Source organism: Excalfactoria chinensis, chromosome 7 (assembly GCF_039878825.1).
Source record: "Excalfactoria chinensis isolate bCotChi1 chromosome 7, bCotChi1.hap2, whole genome shotgun sequence".
Lineage (NCBI taxonomy): Eukaryota > Metazoa > Chordata > Aves > Galliformes > Phasianidae > Excalfactoria > Excalfactoria chinensis.
In genome coordinates this window covers 5,207,951-5,228,200 of record NC_092831.1, presented here as the reverse complement: position 1 = coordinate 5,228,200, position 20,250 = coordinate 5,207,951, and the positions used below count along the sequence as shown (strand labels likewise).

The window sequence follows — 20,250 nt, the reverse complement described above, 5'->3', positions numbered from 1 at the left end:
TCATTCTGTTCTTTTCGGCTAAGCGGTTTTAAATCTCCTGTGAAAAAATTGTGTCAGTCCAGTGTAAGGACAAGTGGCTGCTCTGCAACGCTAATTCGGTCTTGCTTAAGACATGAAAATAGAGTGGTCAAATATCAATTTGAAGTTTCTAGACCTTGAAATGATTTAAAATCTCTTTTAAGAGAAAGACTGGGGCTGAAACTTTGTCTCCGAGGCATCGTTTTTAACTTAGCAGTAAGCTCTGATGATCTTTCCTTTAAATTGCCTATTGTAGAGATGCCTGCAAAGAAAGTGCTTCTTTGGGACTGTTTGTGTTTAGCAGCAGCACTTATTTCATTTCATGTGACAGATGACTCGGCTTTTCAATCGGGCAATGGCTCGTTTGGTCCCACTGGGGCAGGGTTTGACCTGCAGAAAGGCTCTGCTTTGGCAGGACAGAGGCAGTGGGTGATGCTCGGGACGCTCAGCCGCCTCCGCGCAGCTGTCCTTTTCAGTTGGATGTGTGCACGCTGTGTGCCCGCGTTATTGAATTTTTATCATTTAATTATTTTTCCTTAATGAAATCTACTCTGAGATATTGATAGCATTCATGGAGATCGGTCGCAGCCGATGGCACACAGCTGGCGGGGCTCTGCGCTCCGCTGCGGATCCACAGGCTTCACAGGGGATGGTGCCACCCAATTAAGATTTAAATGTCTGAAAGCCTTTAATATCTGTTGTGATTGATATTCTGTAATTGGGGGGTTTCTGAGCAGATTCCGAGTTAAGCTTCATAGATTTATTTTTCTCCTAGGGCTCTGATTTTGAGACAGTGAGGAATTTCAGAGGATTGCTGGATGAACTCTGCTTAGTTCCTCACCATAGCCATGCTCTCATTCACTCGCAAATAAGTGCCTGATTTCTATTGAGGGATTTTTATCTGAAAGATGGGGAAATCAAAGAATTGAATGCAACCTTACATTGTAACAGTTCTATTTTAAGCAGATATTCTGCTTTTTTCTTTTCTTTTTTTTTTTTATCTCACTATTATCATACAGCAGCTCAACTAATGAATATATAATTTTCTTTCCTTTTCTGCTTGTCATGCCCTGCTAACATGGACATCTACAAAGGCTCAGGTTGGTGTTGCAATCTGTCTTCACCTTATCTGATTGTTCTCATTTACTAAAAAGGGGCTTCGATGTTCTGCATCAATCAGCTTTTTTCCCTTCCTCTCTTTAAAACTGGATCCAACATTATTACCACGTTACAGATTCATCCGCAGAGGTGCCACTTTCATTTGTTACCCCTGAAACCATCCTTCAGCTTCAGCAGAATGTGCTGTTTCAAAAACGCAGGACATTGATTTATTTATATCTACTTAAATTTGCTCTGCTTGCCTTGCTTTGTGACAGGGAGACAGCAGAAGCTGCAATACTTACAGCTTCTGCTTCTGGAATCAGCAAAAGAAAAAAGCAGCACCACTCTTACTAATGAGTTTCTGCCTTGGTTTAGACCCCCGTGTTTCACAACACAGTACAATATCCTTTGTTAATATCTTGTTTACATTCAGTATTTTCTTGGTAACGAAGCAATATAATTAAAATCAAAAGCAGGAAGTGGCCCCTTGTATTAGTGTACTCCCCATTCCCACGTTAATGTCTCATTTCTGGAGGTATAATTCTGAGAGTAAATTGTCTTGCCTGAGTATTTCAGGTAGAAACACCCAGTGCCTGCGAGGTACCTGCAAGGTCATCCGCAGTGCTGAGCTCTGCTGCTCAGTCTGAGGACTGTGGGGACAGTAAAACCTCGAGTGCTCCTTGTTGTTTATCCATCCTCCCACTCTCTGCCTAATTAGTGTGGGGGGTTCAGGTGCCATCTCAGGGGTCTGGGATGTGGTTGGGGCTGGGAGCTGCCTCTCCTCACCAGGGCTGGCAGTGTTCTGAGCCTCCCAGCTTCTAGCCAGAATTAATTAAGGTGGACAACAGTTTACACAATGTTTTCTCCCATATTGTCTCACATTTAATTACATAAACTTCTTGCTGTAATCTCTGGGAAGAAGCACTCATGCTTCACCGTGTTACATCTCAGTGTTCTTAGTGCCTGCATGAGAAGTGTAAAAACACTTAGTAATAGTAAACGTGAATTAATAAACCTCTCTGAGCAACTTGTTAGTTCTGTAGGTATTTGCTGTAATGACGGTGGTTCAGCAGAGCTTACTTCAATTAACTTTTTAAACAAGACATTCTCCATTCGTTACGCTTAGGAATTTGAAATACAGTGGTGTCTGTCTTTGCATATTTAATCATCCATTAGAAGAAAATAAGTGACTTACTAGGAGGCCAAGCGGTCTTACAGAAGTGCAACAGTGGACCAGATACAGCAAAGGCATGTAAAGGTCATGGTGAGCAGATGTGGAGCACCCAGATTTCTTTGTAGCAGAAATGTTCTTCTGCTTTCTGAATGTCTCTCCTCTTTTATTTTGCCTCGTTTTACAGCCAGAGTTTTGCTCTGCTTCTTTTTCTGATGGTTCCAGCCTAAAATGTCTTTATCTGAACAGTTCAGTATCTGATTTCAAGCTGTCATCTAGTTAGTGCAAGAAATAGGGCATTTCCAGCTGCAGTCCCCTGTTCCCTGGGGGCTTCCTCTCCAGCCTCTAATAAATCACTTAATTCTTCATCCTCAGTTTTCTCATGTGTAAATTAGGATTAAAGTTGAGCTGTTTTGAGGCTTGGGTTATAAATAGATAATCAAGAGCTAGGGAAACTTCAGAGGATTCGTGAGTGTTTTCGCCCATCCTACTCACTGAAAACCCATCATTTTTTTGGCACTGTTTATGAAGGCTGTCACCGTGGCCAGTCATTTAAAGTAATGCTGAAGTGTCCGTTTCTGTAGGAGCTTCCAAATGTGGGAATGAATACTTTCTGTCTTTCTGTGAGTAGTTATGGCCCTGACTTGCAATTCATGTATTCTGCTTAGATGTTAGAATAGAATCGATCCCATCCTTTTGTCAGCTGCAAACCAACAAACCGGTCTCAGGTTTTCTATAACCTTGCTTTAGCACCACTGAAGGCTTATCGTAACCTTATGGAAGTTCTAATTGATGCCTTTTTTATCCTTAGCACAAAGGAAGCCACAAACATGAACCCCCTTGGCTTGCATACAAACGGAAACTAAAAGTGCTGAATTTGCTTCACAAGGATTTTGGCACTTCTATAGACTGTTACAGGCACACAGTTTCAGGAATTCCCATATTTTCAGTAGTTCAAACATATGCTTATCTTTGCAAACTTCCGTGCTGTAAGTCGTTCTTAAACAGTGTCTTTTGAGGTTGGAGGCTGTTTGCCGAGTTCAAACCCCCCCCAAGGCGAGCGTTCGTCACTGAAACAGATGCTTTGCAAAATCCAAATTGCTTAAAAATCGATTGTTAAATGGGTTTTCATACTGATGAGCGGTTAGCATATTTCTAACTATTGTGATCAATGAGCAAACTAGAATGAATTAAAATCAATTTCATTCCAAAGAGAACTATTTAATGTTAAAATTTTAATGAGGTCAGTCCTGTGATGTAGTGTTTGTGAATGTGCAAGTACTTCTCCTTCTGACACACAGCTGGTTTGGTAAAGCTTTTAAATGTGTGCTTAGATCTGCCAGATCAGACATTCACTTAAGTAATTAACAAAGCATGTACTTCATTTTGAAGCTAGTTTTAAAGAATTAAGTAAAATGAACTCATTATTAGGAAATGTCTGCTGTGGATTAAATGGAACACGAAGGCGGTATTAGGCGGTACGACAATTATTCTGGTCTTACCTGGGTGGAATACGACCTACCCCACCAAAAAGAGACATATGGATGAACAAGGTGGAGACAACATAGAGGTCAGATGTACAGGTGGTTGTAATAGGGGGATGTCTCCGTGGCTGTTTCCTGCTGTGATTTGGATCCATGTGTGTCAGGCTGCCTGCAGTAGAAGCTGAGGCTACAGGCCAGGTGTCAAGTCTTCAAGTCATGGCCCTGAGCTGTAAGTCAAGGAGGGTCATTTGCACATGGCAACATCTCAGTGCTGCTGCCTCTTGAAGTTACAGTATTGAGGATATAGAGAAATGGCCACACAGAAAGTATTAAAAGTGGGCAAATTGCTGGCAAGCCTCAGTAGGAGCGTTTTTAGTATCTACATTTGAATTTCATTACCAAGAAGCGTCTTGCCAAACCAGAGAAAATCAGCTCTCTTTTCTACATGATATTTTTTTTCTTTAAGCCCTCACAGGGTTTTAGTGTTATTTGTGGTGGTCTCTATTGCTCAAAAAATAGGTTGTTATTCCTTCGGTTCAGGCTGTTTTCAATGTATGAGATCTAGTGTAACATTGGTATAAGGGCAGTGATGTGAAATGGACTTACGTTAGCAATGAATTTAGCCCATTTTTATTAGAAATGAATAGCACAGAGGTAGTCCTCAGTGTCTCAGGCAACTGCTACAGTGATCAGTTTGGTTGTTCTAATATAATAAGCAGATATTGACTTTAGTCGAGGTGAACACTGAGATTTACTGTCTTGAAAACTAAAATATTGACCGAGGGAAAACCAGAGTCAATATTTACCTTGAGGGACAATAAATCTTGATGTTCACTGGAATATGAAGTCACTGTGATTTTCAGAAGTGTTGAACCTTGTTCGAGTTTAAGCTGCAGGTGCTCATCAGGAAAGCTACCCAAAATATAGCTACGAATTGCTTTTAAGAGCAGGTGCATTTTTTCCTTTATGTCCTTTGGGAGTTCACTGTTATTACAGACCTACATTTAAATGAATATATTTCAGGGTGCTGTAAAGTACATAAAAGCTCTCTGGTGGTTACATGTTTGGACCTTTCATTAAAAGGTAAGTATCAGCTATTATAAAGAAAGAAAAAGAAGTAGATCAGCAATAGATATGCACGAATGCTAACTGTATGCTGTGTAGGCATCCAACTTCAGGGTACTTTAGGAAGGATGTAGGGTTTGTGTTGGAGTGAATGAGGACTGCCCTTTTTTTTTCAGAGCACACCTATAGCGGTTTGTCTCCTAAAAAGCAATTTCTATCTTCCTTACCCTTAATTCCTTTGGAGCATGCCTAACAACTTGATTTTAGGACTCGGGTGCCAATGTATCTCAGATTAGTTGTGGTTACAGATAGTGATACAGCGAGCAGTGCTGAGTTACAGACCCCTCTGCCCATCCCTTGATCTTGTTCTAGCTTCTGTCCTTCAGGAGGTGCAGTGTGGCCATGCAGTTCTGCACTGCTGTTGGATGTTTGCTTGTAAGGGTTTTCTAAGTGCACTGCATAGCTGGTTTGTGTAAGTTTGGCAATGGTGAGCATTCAGTGGGTTGTTTTCCCAGCTTTGTGTTTGTGCTTGGGGAGAGGAGTGGTGTATATCCCAGCCTGCCAACATGCCTGAGCCTATCAACTTGAGTACAAGAGAGGTCCACAGGAGGGATGCCAAGGATCAACTGTGAGTGAGGAGCAGCTGAGGTCCCGGGTTTGTTGGGCCCAGAGAGAAGAGGTTGAAGGGAGGACTTATGGTGGCTACAGCTCTCCCAGGCAGCTCTGATCTCTGGTCACAGCAACAGGACATTGGGGGAGGCTCAGGTTGGGGTAAGGGAAAGGTTCTGCGCTGGAGGGTGGTTTGATGGGAGTCCTAACATTACATGGATGTAAGGAGCAGCTCAGCTGCAGCCTGCCATGCTGGTGTGTTCCTTGCGGCCAGCAAGCGGAGCAGGAGCTTGCAGGGTTTGAGTAGGTTCTATGGGCACTGCTGATATCGTGTGGCTGGTGCTGTGTGCTGCTGTCCGTGTGTGTGCCCTGCTCAGCTCGTACAAAGCTACAGCTGTCTCCAGGGAGAGACTGATGAGGCTCCACATGCGGTCACACAGGCTTGACACGACTAGGGACCAGAATACAAATGCTGTATTAACAGCTTTATTATTGCAGTCCTGCCTGCTTTCCAAGAGAGCACATTTGAAGTATCACTTCACATCACTGTTAACTGCATATTGTCTTTTTGTTTTGCCTGCACATGTTTCCTCAGGTGGGTTTTAGTTCACATGGCATCCCATCCCTTCCCGAGCCTGCTGGTTTTCTTATACAAAAATGTACCACAAATGACAAATACCACATATTTTGACCACCAAAATGTAAGCATGGTAAATTCCTGATGTTAGTGCTCTACTATCTGCAAATGGGCTGCGTGGGTTTTCCATATCTCTGTCTCCCAGCTCCCCCATGGCAGCAGCATGCACAAGTTAGCTCTAGGGAAGCACACTGCCTAGCTCAGTTCCTGTAGCAGTGCTTATACCAGCCTGGCACCCAGTAGAGCTGGCATGATGGTGTGGGGAGTGGGACACTGTGGGATCCCTAGGCAGAGGTGTCTGCTGCTAAGGGGGAATTCCCAGGCTGAGCTGTGTAGGTAACCCCCGTGCTCACTGATAGTAATTACTGCTTAACAGTGCACTGGGAACAGCTGAGGTTTCCCCTCCCTTACTCTTGTCTAGGGAGATACCTACCCTCGTGGCTGCAGTTGCTCTGGGACTGCATCCAGCTCTCTGTGCATTAACAGCTTTGCAGTCTCCCAGCTTTGCCTCCCTTGCAGCAAGGGAAAACCCTAAAACTCCTAAAGCACACGTTTCCCACAAGCATCTCCTATAGAAAGCAGTGTTTTGTCAGATGATTCAGGTAGAACGTGGCTGCTTTTCCCTCCGTAGGGCAGAGACACTAATAAATACCCTGAGTCTCTACATCCATCTGTTGGGACTGTGCCTGCTTCACAGCAGACACCGATGTGTCCCCCTGTGCCTGTGGGCTGGGCTGGGAGCACAGTTCCCATCCACAGGTGCTTCCTTGCTTTGCTCCTGTGTGCATTGTTTCATGCTAATGAGTGTGACTGCACAGCTAATTAGAGAATAGCTGACACCTGAAACTTAGCTGCTATGTGCACTACATAGCATATAAAGATACCTGTATATCTTAACAAGTTACCTTCTTCTCATCTGATAGGAAGTAAGTTAATGTGCTGATGAGGCACCAGTTCTCTTCTCAAGCCAGTTTCTCAGTCTCCCCATCCTTCACCTGCAAAATATTGCAGATAAGATTTCCTTAATTGCTATGACCACAAAAGAATAGTCATAGCCTGTTATTTTTAAATGAAGTTGTAAATCAAACATGTAGCTAAAATTCTTTATTTGAGGGGTGAATTTGGTGGGTCTGCAGTTACTTTCTCAGTGAGGCTCATATTGATGACAGCAGCATGGCCAAGGAAGATTTGCCATGCTGAAGAAGTCTTAGGTAGGCTCTGTTTTTGGGGGGCAGCAAGAGGGAACGTTGTATCTTCAAATCAGCTTCTGCAGACAGGCTGGTTCAAGACAAATAACTTTTATTCATTACAGTAACAGAACATTCATTTGTTTAAACCTATAAATCTGCTGAAGTACTGCTCCTCAGCGTGCTGCTTCAACCAGATTGAATGCTGAGCATCTTGTAGAAATGTTTATCAAGCATTGGCATTATTTTTCTCAGTATTTGGCCGTATTTTTCTTTCTACATAGATTCCGTAGCTCAGGTGAATGCACAGTCGTGTTTGATTGAGAGAGATGTTAGAGGAAAGTCACTAGCATTTATAGTGTTGTGTATAAAGATGAAATTTGTGGGTTGCATGAAATTACTTAGCAGGATACATTAGAAGCACAGGCAAATGAGTGCTGGTTTTAAGCATGTGCCTTTTGAAACATGAAAAAGATGCGGTGCATATGGTCCCGGTGAATGACATGATAGATTATAGCGAGAGCAATCTGAGCAAATGAAATTGTAATGGAATTCCTGCTCTGGCTTTAGAGAATAACTGTTATTTATCCTGCATCCTAAGATGCTGTGTGCGTGCTGCAGTTTATCATATACTTAGAAATCCCCTGGCAAGTCAATAATGAATAAATGAACTTAAGGATATGACAACACTTACAGCATAAGGAGCAGAAGGCAGGATGTTTTTCAGTCTACTCTTTTGTGGTTTTGGCTGAGGTGTTTCTGCAGAGATGCTAACCCGGATAGTTCAAATGAATGGTTTTGATTCTTTTTTCTGGCAGGTGTACGAGGCAGTCCCATGCTACACTGAGTGCAATCAGTATTCTTGGGTAGTCGAACCGTGGTCTCCATGCAAAATCAACAGTGAACAAAATTCCCTCCACTGTGGAGAAGGAATACAAACGAGGAAAGTCAGGTGCGTGAAGACAAAAGCACAATTGCAAATTAGAAAGAGCTCAAACACGCTTGCATAAAGCTGAAACAACTGGCTAAGTGACAGTGAGTATGTTGTTAAGTCCAAAGTCTTTCAAATGAAAGGAAATGTGCGTGTCTGTATGATGATTAACAAGGAAAGCACTGAGAGATGAAGCCTTGTGTTATGATTGAGACTTCTCTCATGAAGAAGGCATGATGTTTAAATTAGAATTCTTTAACCTAAATGCCATACATTAATATATATTAATAGATGCAACACACTTCTGACCTGCACGCCATCCATGTTCTCATTGCTAACATATTCCACAACTAGTGGCACTGCATTCACTGGAGTGGTGCTCATTATCAGTAAGTATTCATTCCCTAGGCTTGGCAAATACCGTGGTTTCCAAATGTGAGGGTGTTACTAATGGGAGTACAAAGGTTTGGTTCTTTCTGGTTGTCATTTTCTCTTCATTCATGTGTCTTCCAATCAAAGTTAAAAGCTCCTCATATGAGGCTTTAAATATTTATTTACAGTATTTATTGGAACCTGAATCACAAAAGTCCATCATGTGCGCAGCATTTCAATTTGCCTTGTTAACACCATTAATTCATCACTTTGACTTACTGCATACAGCTTTGTGTTACATACAGTGTCCTATCTGGAGCTGTGCCCACCTGCTGACATCTGTCACTTTTGTAATAAGCTGATTAACCTCAAACAAAAATTTCTGTTTTCTGTGTAGGTGTGTAAGTACTGCAGAAGACCGTGGAGGGGAAACTGTACCCAACACCCTGTGCAATAAGGCTGAAATCCCAAGTGAAATTCGGAAGTGCAGCTTGTACTGCCCCAATGAGTGTGCAGTATCTGACTGGGGACCCTGGAGCGCATGTCCACAGGTAGGCTCACCTGGCTGGGGCTCCAGTGAATAGTTCCTCACATGTCTTATTCTTTGTCCTTCAACCACTGTGTGAAATAATCCTTTTCTAACAACAAAGTGAATACGTTTTCATGGATCCTACAGCCAACATGGTTGAACCTGGAGATTTCTGTATTTCTCTCTCTTCTCAAAAAGACAATATTTCTATCTAGCATGTCCTCCTCCAAAAACCCTGAAGGAAGATTTGAGGCAGTAGTAGCAAGGGCATGGCAACAAGATGTGTGAACAGTTGGTTATGTCCCAAAATACTTTAAGCTCTCTGAATTATACAACCTCAGCCAAATGCTCTGTGTTGTTTTTGTTTTGTTTCTTTTTTAACTGCCCAAGATGGAAAGAAGCTGTAGATTCTGCCCTTTGAAAACTCTCTGGCCTCAAGGCATGTGATTTGAAAGCTATCATTTCTCTCTGGTTAGTGTTGAAATAGGTGCTAGGTTTATTCTAAGGGGTTTTGTAATAGGCTTGGTTGACATATTTAAGTGGCAGAAATATTCATTGCCCCTATGTTAACAAGGCCATTATCAAAAGTCCGAGTGGTTATTGGACAGGTACTTGTAGTACTGCTGACATAGGTAATTTCCTCCTGTAATATTTTGTGTAGGCTATCGATGTACTCAGTAAGTAACATGAGAAATGAAAGCATGCGTTTCATTTCCTGTATTCACCTCCTCCTGAGCAGATCAGCTTTGACGAAGTAAAATTCTCTTGCAACCAGTGCAGATGCTTGGATACCTTTCAAAGTCCCACCCTGGTTGGGCTGTTTCTTTGCCACTAACTTGTTTTCAGAAACAGATTTTCTTCATTTCAGCATGCAGTAACTAATGCATATTCTTAAAGCCGTGGGGTGTTTTCAGTCATGCTAGTGGCAGTCAGTTGGTTGTGAAGGACTGCTTGAGGCATCCTAATATCCCTAAGGCACCTTGAGTTTTTGGTTGAAGACTTCTTTTCTGCAATGGTGAGGTCTCTGCAGCCCACAGAACACAAAGGGATGACCAGAACAAGCCTGGTGGGATGAACTCCATCATATGGCATAACTCTTGGTGCTTCCAGGCCTGGGTGCCACAGTCCTCATGTCTCTTTGTAGATCGTTGTGCCGTGGGAGCTGTTAATTCATAAATATGAGGGTGTCTGCCTGCCAATGCAATTAACTGAACAACATGCTTTCACAAGCTGTTCTGCTATGCTTTGTTGTGAAACAGAGATGGCTGTGTGTGGATAGAGCATGTGTTTAAATAGTTCTGTCCAGATACAAAGCAATAAACAGCTTGAAGTTTTATGGACAAATAAAACCCTCCCTTTGAAGAGTTTACAGCAGCACTGTCTCACTTTTATAGCTACACAGGCTGTTTGTGTTCCTTTGGTTTCAAGAGGGCCACACAGCGTAGTTCCTCCCAGACTGCAGATGCTTAACAACAATAAGGCAAGCAATGGGACTTGCTATACGTGCAGAATGACCCTTCTGCAAATGGTGTTTATTCATTCTGTATATGGGATAGGGATTGAGGGTAACTCAGTGGCCAGGAGTGAGGCACTGCCAGCACAAGGATGATTAAAGCAACCCTCAGCCTCCTTAGTTGTCACAGGGAAAGGTGGCAGCCAAGAATGGCCACGCACTGGTGAACACAGTGAATGGAGTTACAATGGACTCCACAGGCAGTGGAGTCAGTGGAGTTTCTCATTTCATCCTTAAGGGAAGAGCTACATATAGTCAGTTGAATAACTCCATTATAGCTGAGAGGTTGGATCTGGGCCTTGCATGAAGGCACTGTAAAAAACTACCTGAATATAAAAGTTTGCTTCTGGAGCCAAACCTCATTTTGGTCAGACCTGTTGTGCCTCCAGTCTGCATCAAATCTCTTGTCCCCAAAACCACATCAGAAAGTTGGTGTATGTAGAGCCTCTCCCTCATTAGGATTGCCTGTTTAATTTCTTTGAGGGAATTTACTCGGTAGCTGATAAATGCCTGCATGATTTCTGATTCATCTCATGCTGCAAGTAAATGCCCATCTTCAGAGAATGTATAAAGCAAAGTCTGGCTCCTTATGGCACCTCTATGTAACCTGAAACTTTTGAAGGACCACATCATATCTAAACGGAAAAGACAAACCATGCATCCTTGTTACTTTTCTTTCGATCCCATTTACATTTCATTTCAAAAGAGTCAGCTTTATTTTAGACATAGAACTCTTGTGAGGCGTCTGCCAAAGAGCATTCTGGGAAATCCTCCTGTATCTCTGGCCGTGTTTGGCTTACAGGAGATAAAGAGGATTTATGAAACTTGACAAATTCCAGTTTGTAAGAAATGAGCGACTCCAATTTCAGCATCATCTTTGACTGAGTAGCTCTTTGATTCAAGATATTTACCTAAGATTTGGTCATGTGAGAATTCTTTTCCATTCACTTTGGTGCTCTGCTCCAGTTTTATAGTGTTGATAATAAATTCATCCTGATAGCGGAATAACTAAGTCTTATCAGCCGAATATAAAAAGGCCTTTTAGATTATCCAGGTTACCCTCTGTCAGTATGCCATTGTACTCTGGGTACTTTCTGGGGTATTACTTTATTACTTCTGTTTTACCTTGTAGCAGTACTCTTCCCATGTGGATTTTCTACTTTCAAGGTAGTAAATGATCTTGAATCATATTGAAATCAATGAGTCATAAAGGTGGTGACTGCTTTGTCAATAGGAAGTATTTCCTTCAATGCTTTCTACAAAAGCATGCAGCTTTTGTATTCCTGTTACTTTCTCAATTCCTTTTACTGTTTGTAGGGGCATTTTTCTTAGTTTAAGGCACTGCCGCCATTCCTTTATGTAGATTTTCCAATCAGATTGCAGTTTTTGCATCTTGATTATGCTGCTGTTTAACGCTGCTACACAAATATGAATTATATTTTCTCTAACGACACTTTGCCATGACCCAGAAATGCAACTGTCTGAAATGTAATGCCTCTAGATTGCTTGAGTCTCTGTCTCTTTGCTGGATTCAAGAAACTCATAATTACTGATTTAAAGCTTCCTTTTGACTCTCACATTCTCTATTGTAAGAAGAAATTCAAAATGATTTTCTCTCTGATTGAAGACTATTTTTTGGCTCATAAAGTTTTCTTTGTCGCTAAGTAACACCCATGTAAGTTAAATATCAAGGCTTTAAAGCCATTAAAATAACAGTTTGAAGCTTGCTAGTTAGTTAGAAAAAAAAAAATCATGAGCAAATTAGATTGACTTGCATTTTGCTTCAGAGATTTCATATTCATTCCAGCTACAATAGTGCGTTCAGTCAGACATCATCACTTGATTGCTCAAAGACCCAGCTAAACAATCTGGAAGCTGAAATCCTATCATCTCTGTTAAATATTCAGTGATCGAATAACATGCACTACCTGCAGTGTCTTGACTTTGTCTTCATCTGACTTGGAAATGTAATTAATTGACTTCAATTGAATTCATCAAAGCATTCTTAAAATGAGTTAATATGTGAGTTGTGCTACAAGTCCCTGGAATAATTACCTCAATTTTTTTGTCGTTGTTAGCTGTCTGCTGCCTTGTGGATAGCAGTCACAGCCCTACTGTCGGATCTGAGTGGCCTTCTTGTTTGCCTCAGCTGTTGGTTTTCCTAGCAGCAAATTCTGAGAGCTCTGAAATTAGTTAATTAGAGGAGGTTACATGTCAAGCGAATGAGAGCAGCTGTCCCTATTTCAGTGAGCATTTTCCTCCTGGATCAATAGCCATTTACAGTGCTCAGGACTTGTAACAACTGATTTATTATTCTCCTGAATCTGTGAGGTGTGTGCAATATTCAGATAACTGCTTGCACTAAAAGCGGCAGCAGGCAATACAGCTGACTCACAGGTTTCACAGTGGCTTTCATTTCAGGTGTGAGCCTGAGCTGGTTTGGTTTGGTAGTGCTTTTCCTCTAAGCCAATTGGAAAAGAAATCGAGGACTCATTTGTAGATTTTGTGGTTCATTGCATGCATTGCTGGAGTCTTCATCTCAACTGGTAACTTCACATGTAGGCTTTGGCAGAGGACCTATATTATGGCTGTTGGACTGAAGAATGAAGCTTGAATAGAGCTTAATTTCTAGACCAAGGGATATTCATGTAAGTCAAATATAAGAATTATGCTGGTCCAAGGCTTTCCTGGATGAACGTATGCTGTTCCTTATCCATAGTTGTGACTTGATTTTTTTTTTAATGGTTTTATCAAAAAGTTAGTGATTGATATATATATATATATGTATATATATATATATATGTATTAGATTTGTTGGTTTATTTTATTCACCTTTATTAAAAATATTTATAAAATAAATAATGGTTACGTAAGTATGGAAGCAAGTTTCAGAACTTAGATACGTCTCAAAAAGAAAGCACAGATAAATGCATTTTCATTTCAAAGGGCCGCCTGTGTTACTGTGAGGGGATTGTTAAATTGTTCTGAAACATCCACGTCTGCATGAACAATACAGTGGTTCACTGCAGTGTTAAAAATAGTTAAACCTTGTTGCTGCCAATGCAATTCCCTTAGTTTGAGGTTGCATGTTTCATTATGAATAGACTTTTAAATATAATGTGGCCAGCTATTTATAGTGCAGCGTGCATTATACAAGCCGTTTGATAAATAAAACAGCTTAAAGGGCTTTCTATTGGGTTACGACCTTTATGCTGAACAATTATGATGCATGTGAAAGCCTAGATCAATGGACAGCTTTTTAAATCCACCACAAAGAAAGTCTGATAGAATATATTTATGTGCAATGTTAACATACTCGAGAACTTAGATTTCATAACCTTATGGTCTTATTTTATTTTGCATCCTTTTCTTCCAGAGCAAACATTCTATACTTCGTCCGTTCTATTATTGTCTGGAGCAAAGGCTGGGTACATTCTTTGTGTATGTTTATATCCTTCACTTTTTGTATTAGCTTAACATAGTGTCAAGTGGTCATGCTAGAAAAATGTGACTGGCTAAAAGAAATACTAAAAATGCAGTAGTTATAGTGCCAAGAAATCCTCTACAGAATCAAGAACATGGCTTTTATAGTTTCTCAAGTGAATAGTCCTTTAGGAAAGACACCAATTCATTCCTCCCTCAACGTGATATGCATCTCCCAGTGCCTCGGGATGTTTTCTTTCTGTTGTCATTTATATAATCTTGTCTGTAGATGCTGGTTCAAACTCAACTTCTTCACAATTGATAGAAAAGAATAATGAAAACACTGAGATTTAATGTGGTAAAGTATGGGACAGTCTAGTTATGCATGTAAAGAAACTTACTGTCAGTGTATGGTGTCCTTACGCTCCAAGATATGCTGTATGATACGTAAGGTATGAATTGTGACCTGAGTTACGTGCCTGTTATTATTACCAACTAGAAATTAATTCCATTCCTACCAGTTAAATCAAAGAAAGTACATGCCTAAATTGTGCACTCCATTGCTTACAGTCATTGAGGAAGAATCTGGAATAAATGCAGCAACCAACAATGTAAAGATAAGTGCCAAAATTAGCAGGCTCTTAACCTTGAAGGTACATAAAGTTCTCCACATCTCTACCTTCTGTTTCCATGCATCACAGCATTTCTTGTTTTTTCTCTCTTATATTTATTGCCAGTCAACATCCATATTCATCCTCATTCTTTGATCTAGAAATCTATAACCTGTATGTAGCCTGGGTGGTGCAGAAAGTAGATTCAGTTACCCTGAAATTAGAATAGAAATTAGACTAAGGTTTTTCACTGGCCAAGCAGATAGTAAGCTCTCATGATCCTCAGGAAGAAGCAAGACTCAGTTGTCAGACTCAAAGTTCCCACAGCTGTATACTCTAATCGTACATACCTGCCTGTCTCTGAACAGTGATGCTGGCTGCACCTTCTTTCATTTTCCTTTTGCTGTATGTAGTGCATTGGCTGATGCTGAGCACAAACCCAGTTGCTTACAAGAGGGAACATCCAACTTGATGTAAAAATAATAATGAAAAGCTTAATCTACAGTCAGTAAAAGTCGTATTTATTAGTGGAATGGCATGAAGTAAAATTATGTCTTTTAAAGTATCACATTGTTTAATGGAAAGAGAGGAACTGGAAATGGAAGTGCTTAGAAAAGGACTGAGGAGCTTTTGGTTTATTAAAAAAAAATAATAATAAAAAAATAGAAGTAGATTCATAAATGCTTGTGGGGAAAAACTCAATCCTTTTTCAGTTTGAAACCTTTACCCCTTTTCTTTTCTCTACATGCCCTTGTTAGAAATCCATTCCCAAATTTCAGGTGGGCCTCCTTTAGGTACTGGAAGGCTGCAGTGAGGTCCCCCTGGAGCCTTCTCTTCTCCTGCCTGAGCAAGCTCATCTCTCTCAATGTTTCTTCATAGGAGAGGTGCTCCAGCCCTCTGAGCATCACGGTGGTCCTCCTCTGGACCTGCACTAACAGTTCCACATCATTCTTGTGCTAGAGACCCCAGGCCTGGATACAGTAATCCAGATGGAGCCTTGCAAGGTCAGAGTGACCCTGCTAACCACCCAGTCCTTTTCTGATGCAGCCCAGCATACAGTCTGCTTTTTGAGCTGCGAGCGCACATTGCTGGCTCACATTGAATTTTTCATCAACCAGCACTTCCAAGTCCTTCTCAGGACAAGAAGCGAAGTAGTGCCAGTCCCAGTACCAACACCTGAGGAGCACCACTCACTGATGGAATGGCACCTGTCCTATTTCATACAGAAGATCACTTTTGAGCAGTCAGGTTGACTGTCATTTTCTGCATCTGTGAGAGTACTCAGAGTCAAGCCCTTCTGCAGTCTTACCCAGATCTTAGTTAGCTCTGTATTAATTCCTTACTTAAATTACTCAAATGATTTTACTCAGTTTTACTGTCTTTTCTGTAATACTGACAACACTGTTCCTGTCATACCTCCTAAAAATGTAATTTGCAGTCAGTGGTAATAGTTTTTTTTCTCTCAGTATTTTTTTAACACCCAAATTCAGGTCTATCTACACGCTGATGTTAGTGATGACTGTGTGACATAGCGTCTTCCTTCTGCCTAGCAGCTGACGTGTCTCTTTATTTCTTATTAATAATGCTCTCAGTATTTCCCCATCAGAAATAATCTCTCTTCTTTAACTTGTGCTGTTTACATCCCCTAACTACTTAGGGTTTCCAAAGCCATTCCTTATTCTTTATCATGTAGTAAGTATTTAATTTTTCCAGCCTGGGATTTTTGTGGGGGTCCTGCAGGAGTTGTGCACCCAACCCTATTGAGATTCCATAGTGGTTGGATGCTCGGCTCCCTCTTGCTCCTTTGAAAATTCCAGCTTTCATCTTTCTCTTTGCAAGCCATTCCCTCCTGCCGCTTGTTCGGTTCCATATATATTTGGTTCAATTTTTTACATAGTTAACTTGAAAGAGTAAGGCCAGAAAATCAATTATAAAACTAAATTGACTTCTCAATTGACGTAAAGAGAAACTCAACAAATAATATTACAGGATATTAGTTACAGTTTGCAGACTTTGAATTTTTGCATGTTTCCCATGTCCTCGGCTTGATTAAATGAACACTTTTCTGACAGAGATTCTTTATTATTCAGAACAGGTAAAAGTGAGTTGCTTATCGTATCAACCCTGGCTCCTCAACAAGGTGGCTCATTGGTGCAGTGAGAATGCCAGCTTCAGATCTGCAGTAAACTCCTCATTTGTTTAGATCCTGGCAAACGTGAGATATACTTCGGCCTGTTGAAGTCAGGGCTGTTTCACTGAGAGGGAGAACTGCCTGGCTAGCCAGGACTGCTGGGTGGCTGTGACAGCATGTGCACCACGCAGTGGTGAGCTGCATCAAGGCCCTGTAATTGTGCACAGCAGGATGCGTGCTAGACAATACTGTTTTATTAAAAGCGGTTACTTATCTACAAATTATGCATATTTTCTGTCTACAGGGGGGTTGGTTTTGGAAAGGGAGCAAAGGCAGGTATTCCAGAGCTGGCACAAACTTAACTTCTTTCACAGCATTCAATGATTTGTTTCTTTTTCTGTGGTAAAAATACAGAAGAAAATTAATTAGCAGTAGCTATGGAAATACCTGCTTTGATTTCTTTGTTTATTTTAAATGCCCAAGTAATTTAAGTTATTAGTCCTCACTGTGAGGATGAGCAGACACTAGTTGTGGAGGAGGCCATGAACTATTGGTAAAACACTTAGCGCAGGTTTAATTTTCAGGCAATTAGGAACAATTAGTTGTTCTAGATGGGCGTGGATATTCACATAAGATTACCATTTAAAATGGTTCGACAAGGTGTGTGTCAGCAGTCAGAACGCAATACAGTTTCCTTTGTGTAATATAAGCAATAAACAACACACACCTTGTCAGCTCTGTTTTCAAACCCGGCCAGAACTTTTCCTGTTTGTCCTGGAATTCATTCTGTTTAGCTATGCTATCATCTGTGCTACTAATCCAGTTTACAGCAGTCTGAGATTTTATGCTGCAATGCCATGACATCTCTCTTTAATATTCACAGTAAGGGAATTATCCATACTTTCACCCATGTGGGGTTCAGCGTTTGACAGCACTTAGTAGCATGATAATAAGCCTGTGGCTTTAAGCTGTTAGTTTTTGTTATTTCATTTCATTTAAAGGACTCTGTAGAAGAATCATGTTTTAAATTCTCAACTACTTACGAAAATATTTTTCTACATGTTTTGTTTTCTTCATTTTCTTTGCTGTTCCAGAGCAATCTTTGGTCCTAAGGAGAGACTGCTAGGAATTAATAGGTCATCTTGTTCAGTAAATGCCTCTGGATAATAGAGATTTATTTAATTGGCATTCATTTCCATTAGGTTTGCTGGGACCACTCTCACTTGCCCGCTTTGTAGGACTGTGGAAGAGCTCTGCTGAGCCTCAGTGGACCAGAGCCCTCAGGGCTGGTGTTCTGTCCCAGCCTTACAGCCAAAAAGGCTATTACATACTTCCATAATCACCCTGGCTTCAGAATAAGAAGCCAGCCTATTTATACTTTATTATGAGATCCTTTAATGAGACAAAACATCTGTCTGTAGTGCTTTTAACCACCAATTAGCCCTGACCGCTGCCACAGCCATTTAATTTCCATCCTCCCCAGGCAGTGTGGTGTGGGTGTGACTGCTAAGCTGGGCACGTGGCAGTGACACAGTGCTCTCTGGTCCAAACCATCCCCACATTAACTAAACCAAGGGAAAAACTGAAGAAATGCACAGGCAGAAGTGGGTGGCACCTCCATGTGAACTTCCAAGAGAAGAGAAGAGCTTATGTCACTCATGTCCTGGAGGCTGGAGGATGAGCAGGTGCTGACCTCACCATGAAGGGGATGTTGTAAGACTGGTAGCATTTGATCACTCTTGCTAAGACTGCAACTGAAATGGAAAGCAGGTAGGGATGGAGGGCTGGTAAAAACAAACATCTGCAGTGCCTGTGATGCACCAGGACAAATGAAAATAGACCTCAGTTGGCTTATATTCATGTGACTATGTGAACAAGCAAAATCCTGGATTACAGGCATCCTGACATCGGCATATCATGTCAGAGGCTGTAACAAGTCACCCCATCTTGTCAGCACAGCTCTCCCTCAGCACTGTGGGTGTACTTGCGACAGCCCCAGCAGCCAATGTCTGTGTATTCACCAGGGTCTTTTGTGCTGTCCATTGCTTTTGTATGCAGGTGTGTGATCCAAGTACTGTGCAAACCCGAACTCGGCAAGTGCTAAGATCACCTGTCAGTAGAAAGCCCTGTCCTGAAGACACACAAATGAAACCATGTATTCTTAACCAAAACTGCTTCCAGTATCAGTACAATCTAACAGGTAGGTATAATTTTCTGGCCTATTCTTTCCAGGAAGTGGCACCAATTACAGTGCACATTAAACTGGTGTTCTGCTTTCCTAATTGTCTATACATAAAATGCCCAGCTCCTTAAAGGCTTTCTCCAGTTGTGTTGTTAGTTATGTTTGCTTGTTGTGTTGGTTACAGCCTCGTCATTACAAGGCTTACTTGCAGACATCGCTAATTTCACTAACGCTAATTACATGCCTACATTTCTGCAGGTTAATGGATAAATGTGGGATTTTAGCAGTTATCGTTGTGGGTGTGCTGGAAATAGAACGAGTCAAATGAGATCTTGTTTTGCTGGGTCGTCAACAGAACTGTGTGCAAAGCTTCAGTTACAAGCGAATGTAATATCTGTGTGGTTCCAGGGAAGGCAGTAATACCCAACAGAAGTCTGATCTGGAGGTGATATAGATTATCTGGGTGGGCACAGGATATTGAGAGCAAAATACATTGTTTTGACCTTAGTTGGGAGCAATTAGATTGGTTTCATATGAACTAGCAAAAGGAAAAGTGCAAGCTCTTTTGTTTTGACTAACTCAGATTGTTGAGAAAGATACTAAGAGGAGATCTGAGATGAACTTGTAGGCTGGTGGGGAGGGAGAGCAGAGCTGCAGAAACTGTTGCACCTGAATATGAGCTGAGCCTGAGAAATACCAGCAGCATGATGATGAAACCTGTTTTAGCACCGTATTTCAGAAATGAAGGACAGTTGAGCATTGATGTTTATCAAAGGTGGAAGACAAAGTAATATGTTTTCTGCTCATACGCTTCCTATTTCTTGTTGGTGTATGGAAATTTCAGTTGTGTGTGTTGTGTTTTCTGTTTAAGTGGTGTTTTATGGCTTATTTTGCTTTGCTTGCGTACTGCTCCTCATAATTTTGGACAAGCAATACGATATGAATTCCCTTCTCCTAGTAATGTCTGTTTTAGTTCACGAGTACTTGAGCTCCATTTGAAATAATGGGAAGCTTTGCTTTGAGACATAAAACGGATGAAATTATAGTTGCTTTTCAGAAACTTCTGCAGCTATTTTATCAAAGTGAAGTTTTCTTTCTGACAATACAGCCCTGCAAATGCACCAACTGGGTTTAATTGATACGCTTTATCAGCATTTAACAGTTTTCTGTGCACCGTGGTGTACTGGTTTTGTTAAGGATTATCTGCGTGCGAAGCACTGAGCTTCAAATCTGAGCCTCGCTTTTACTGAAGAGCAACTTCCTTTTGTGTGCTTTCTTCTTGGATT

General features: G+C 41.2%; 1 protein-coding gene across 5 annotated transcripts in view; it reads left to right on the top strand.

Annotated features, from left to right (window-relative positions):
* Positions 1-20,250, top strand: part of THSD7B (thrombospondin type 1 domain containing 7B) — a 282,914-nt gene that overhangs the window by 241,976 nt on the left and 20,688 nt on the right. For all 5 annotated transcript variants that reach the window (XM_072342394.1, XM_072342396.1, XM_072342397.1 and 2 more), the window contains exons 17-19: positions 8,091-8,224; positions 8,973-9,126; positions 18,841-18,982. In XM_072342394.1, the coding sequence (XP_072198495.1) occupies positions 8,091-8,224; positions 8,973-9,126; positions 18,841-18,982 (430 nt within the window). The remainder of the gene's footprint in view (positions 1-8,090; positions 8,225-8,972; positions 9,127-18,840; positions 18,983-20,250) is intronic.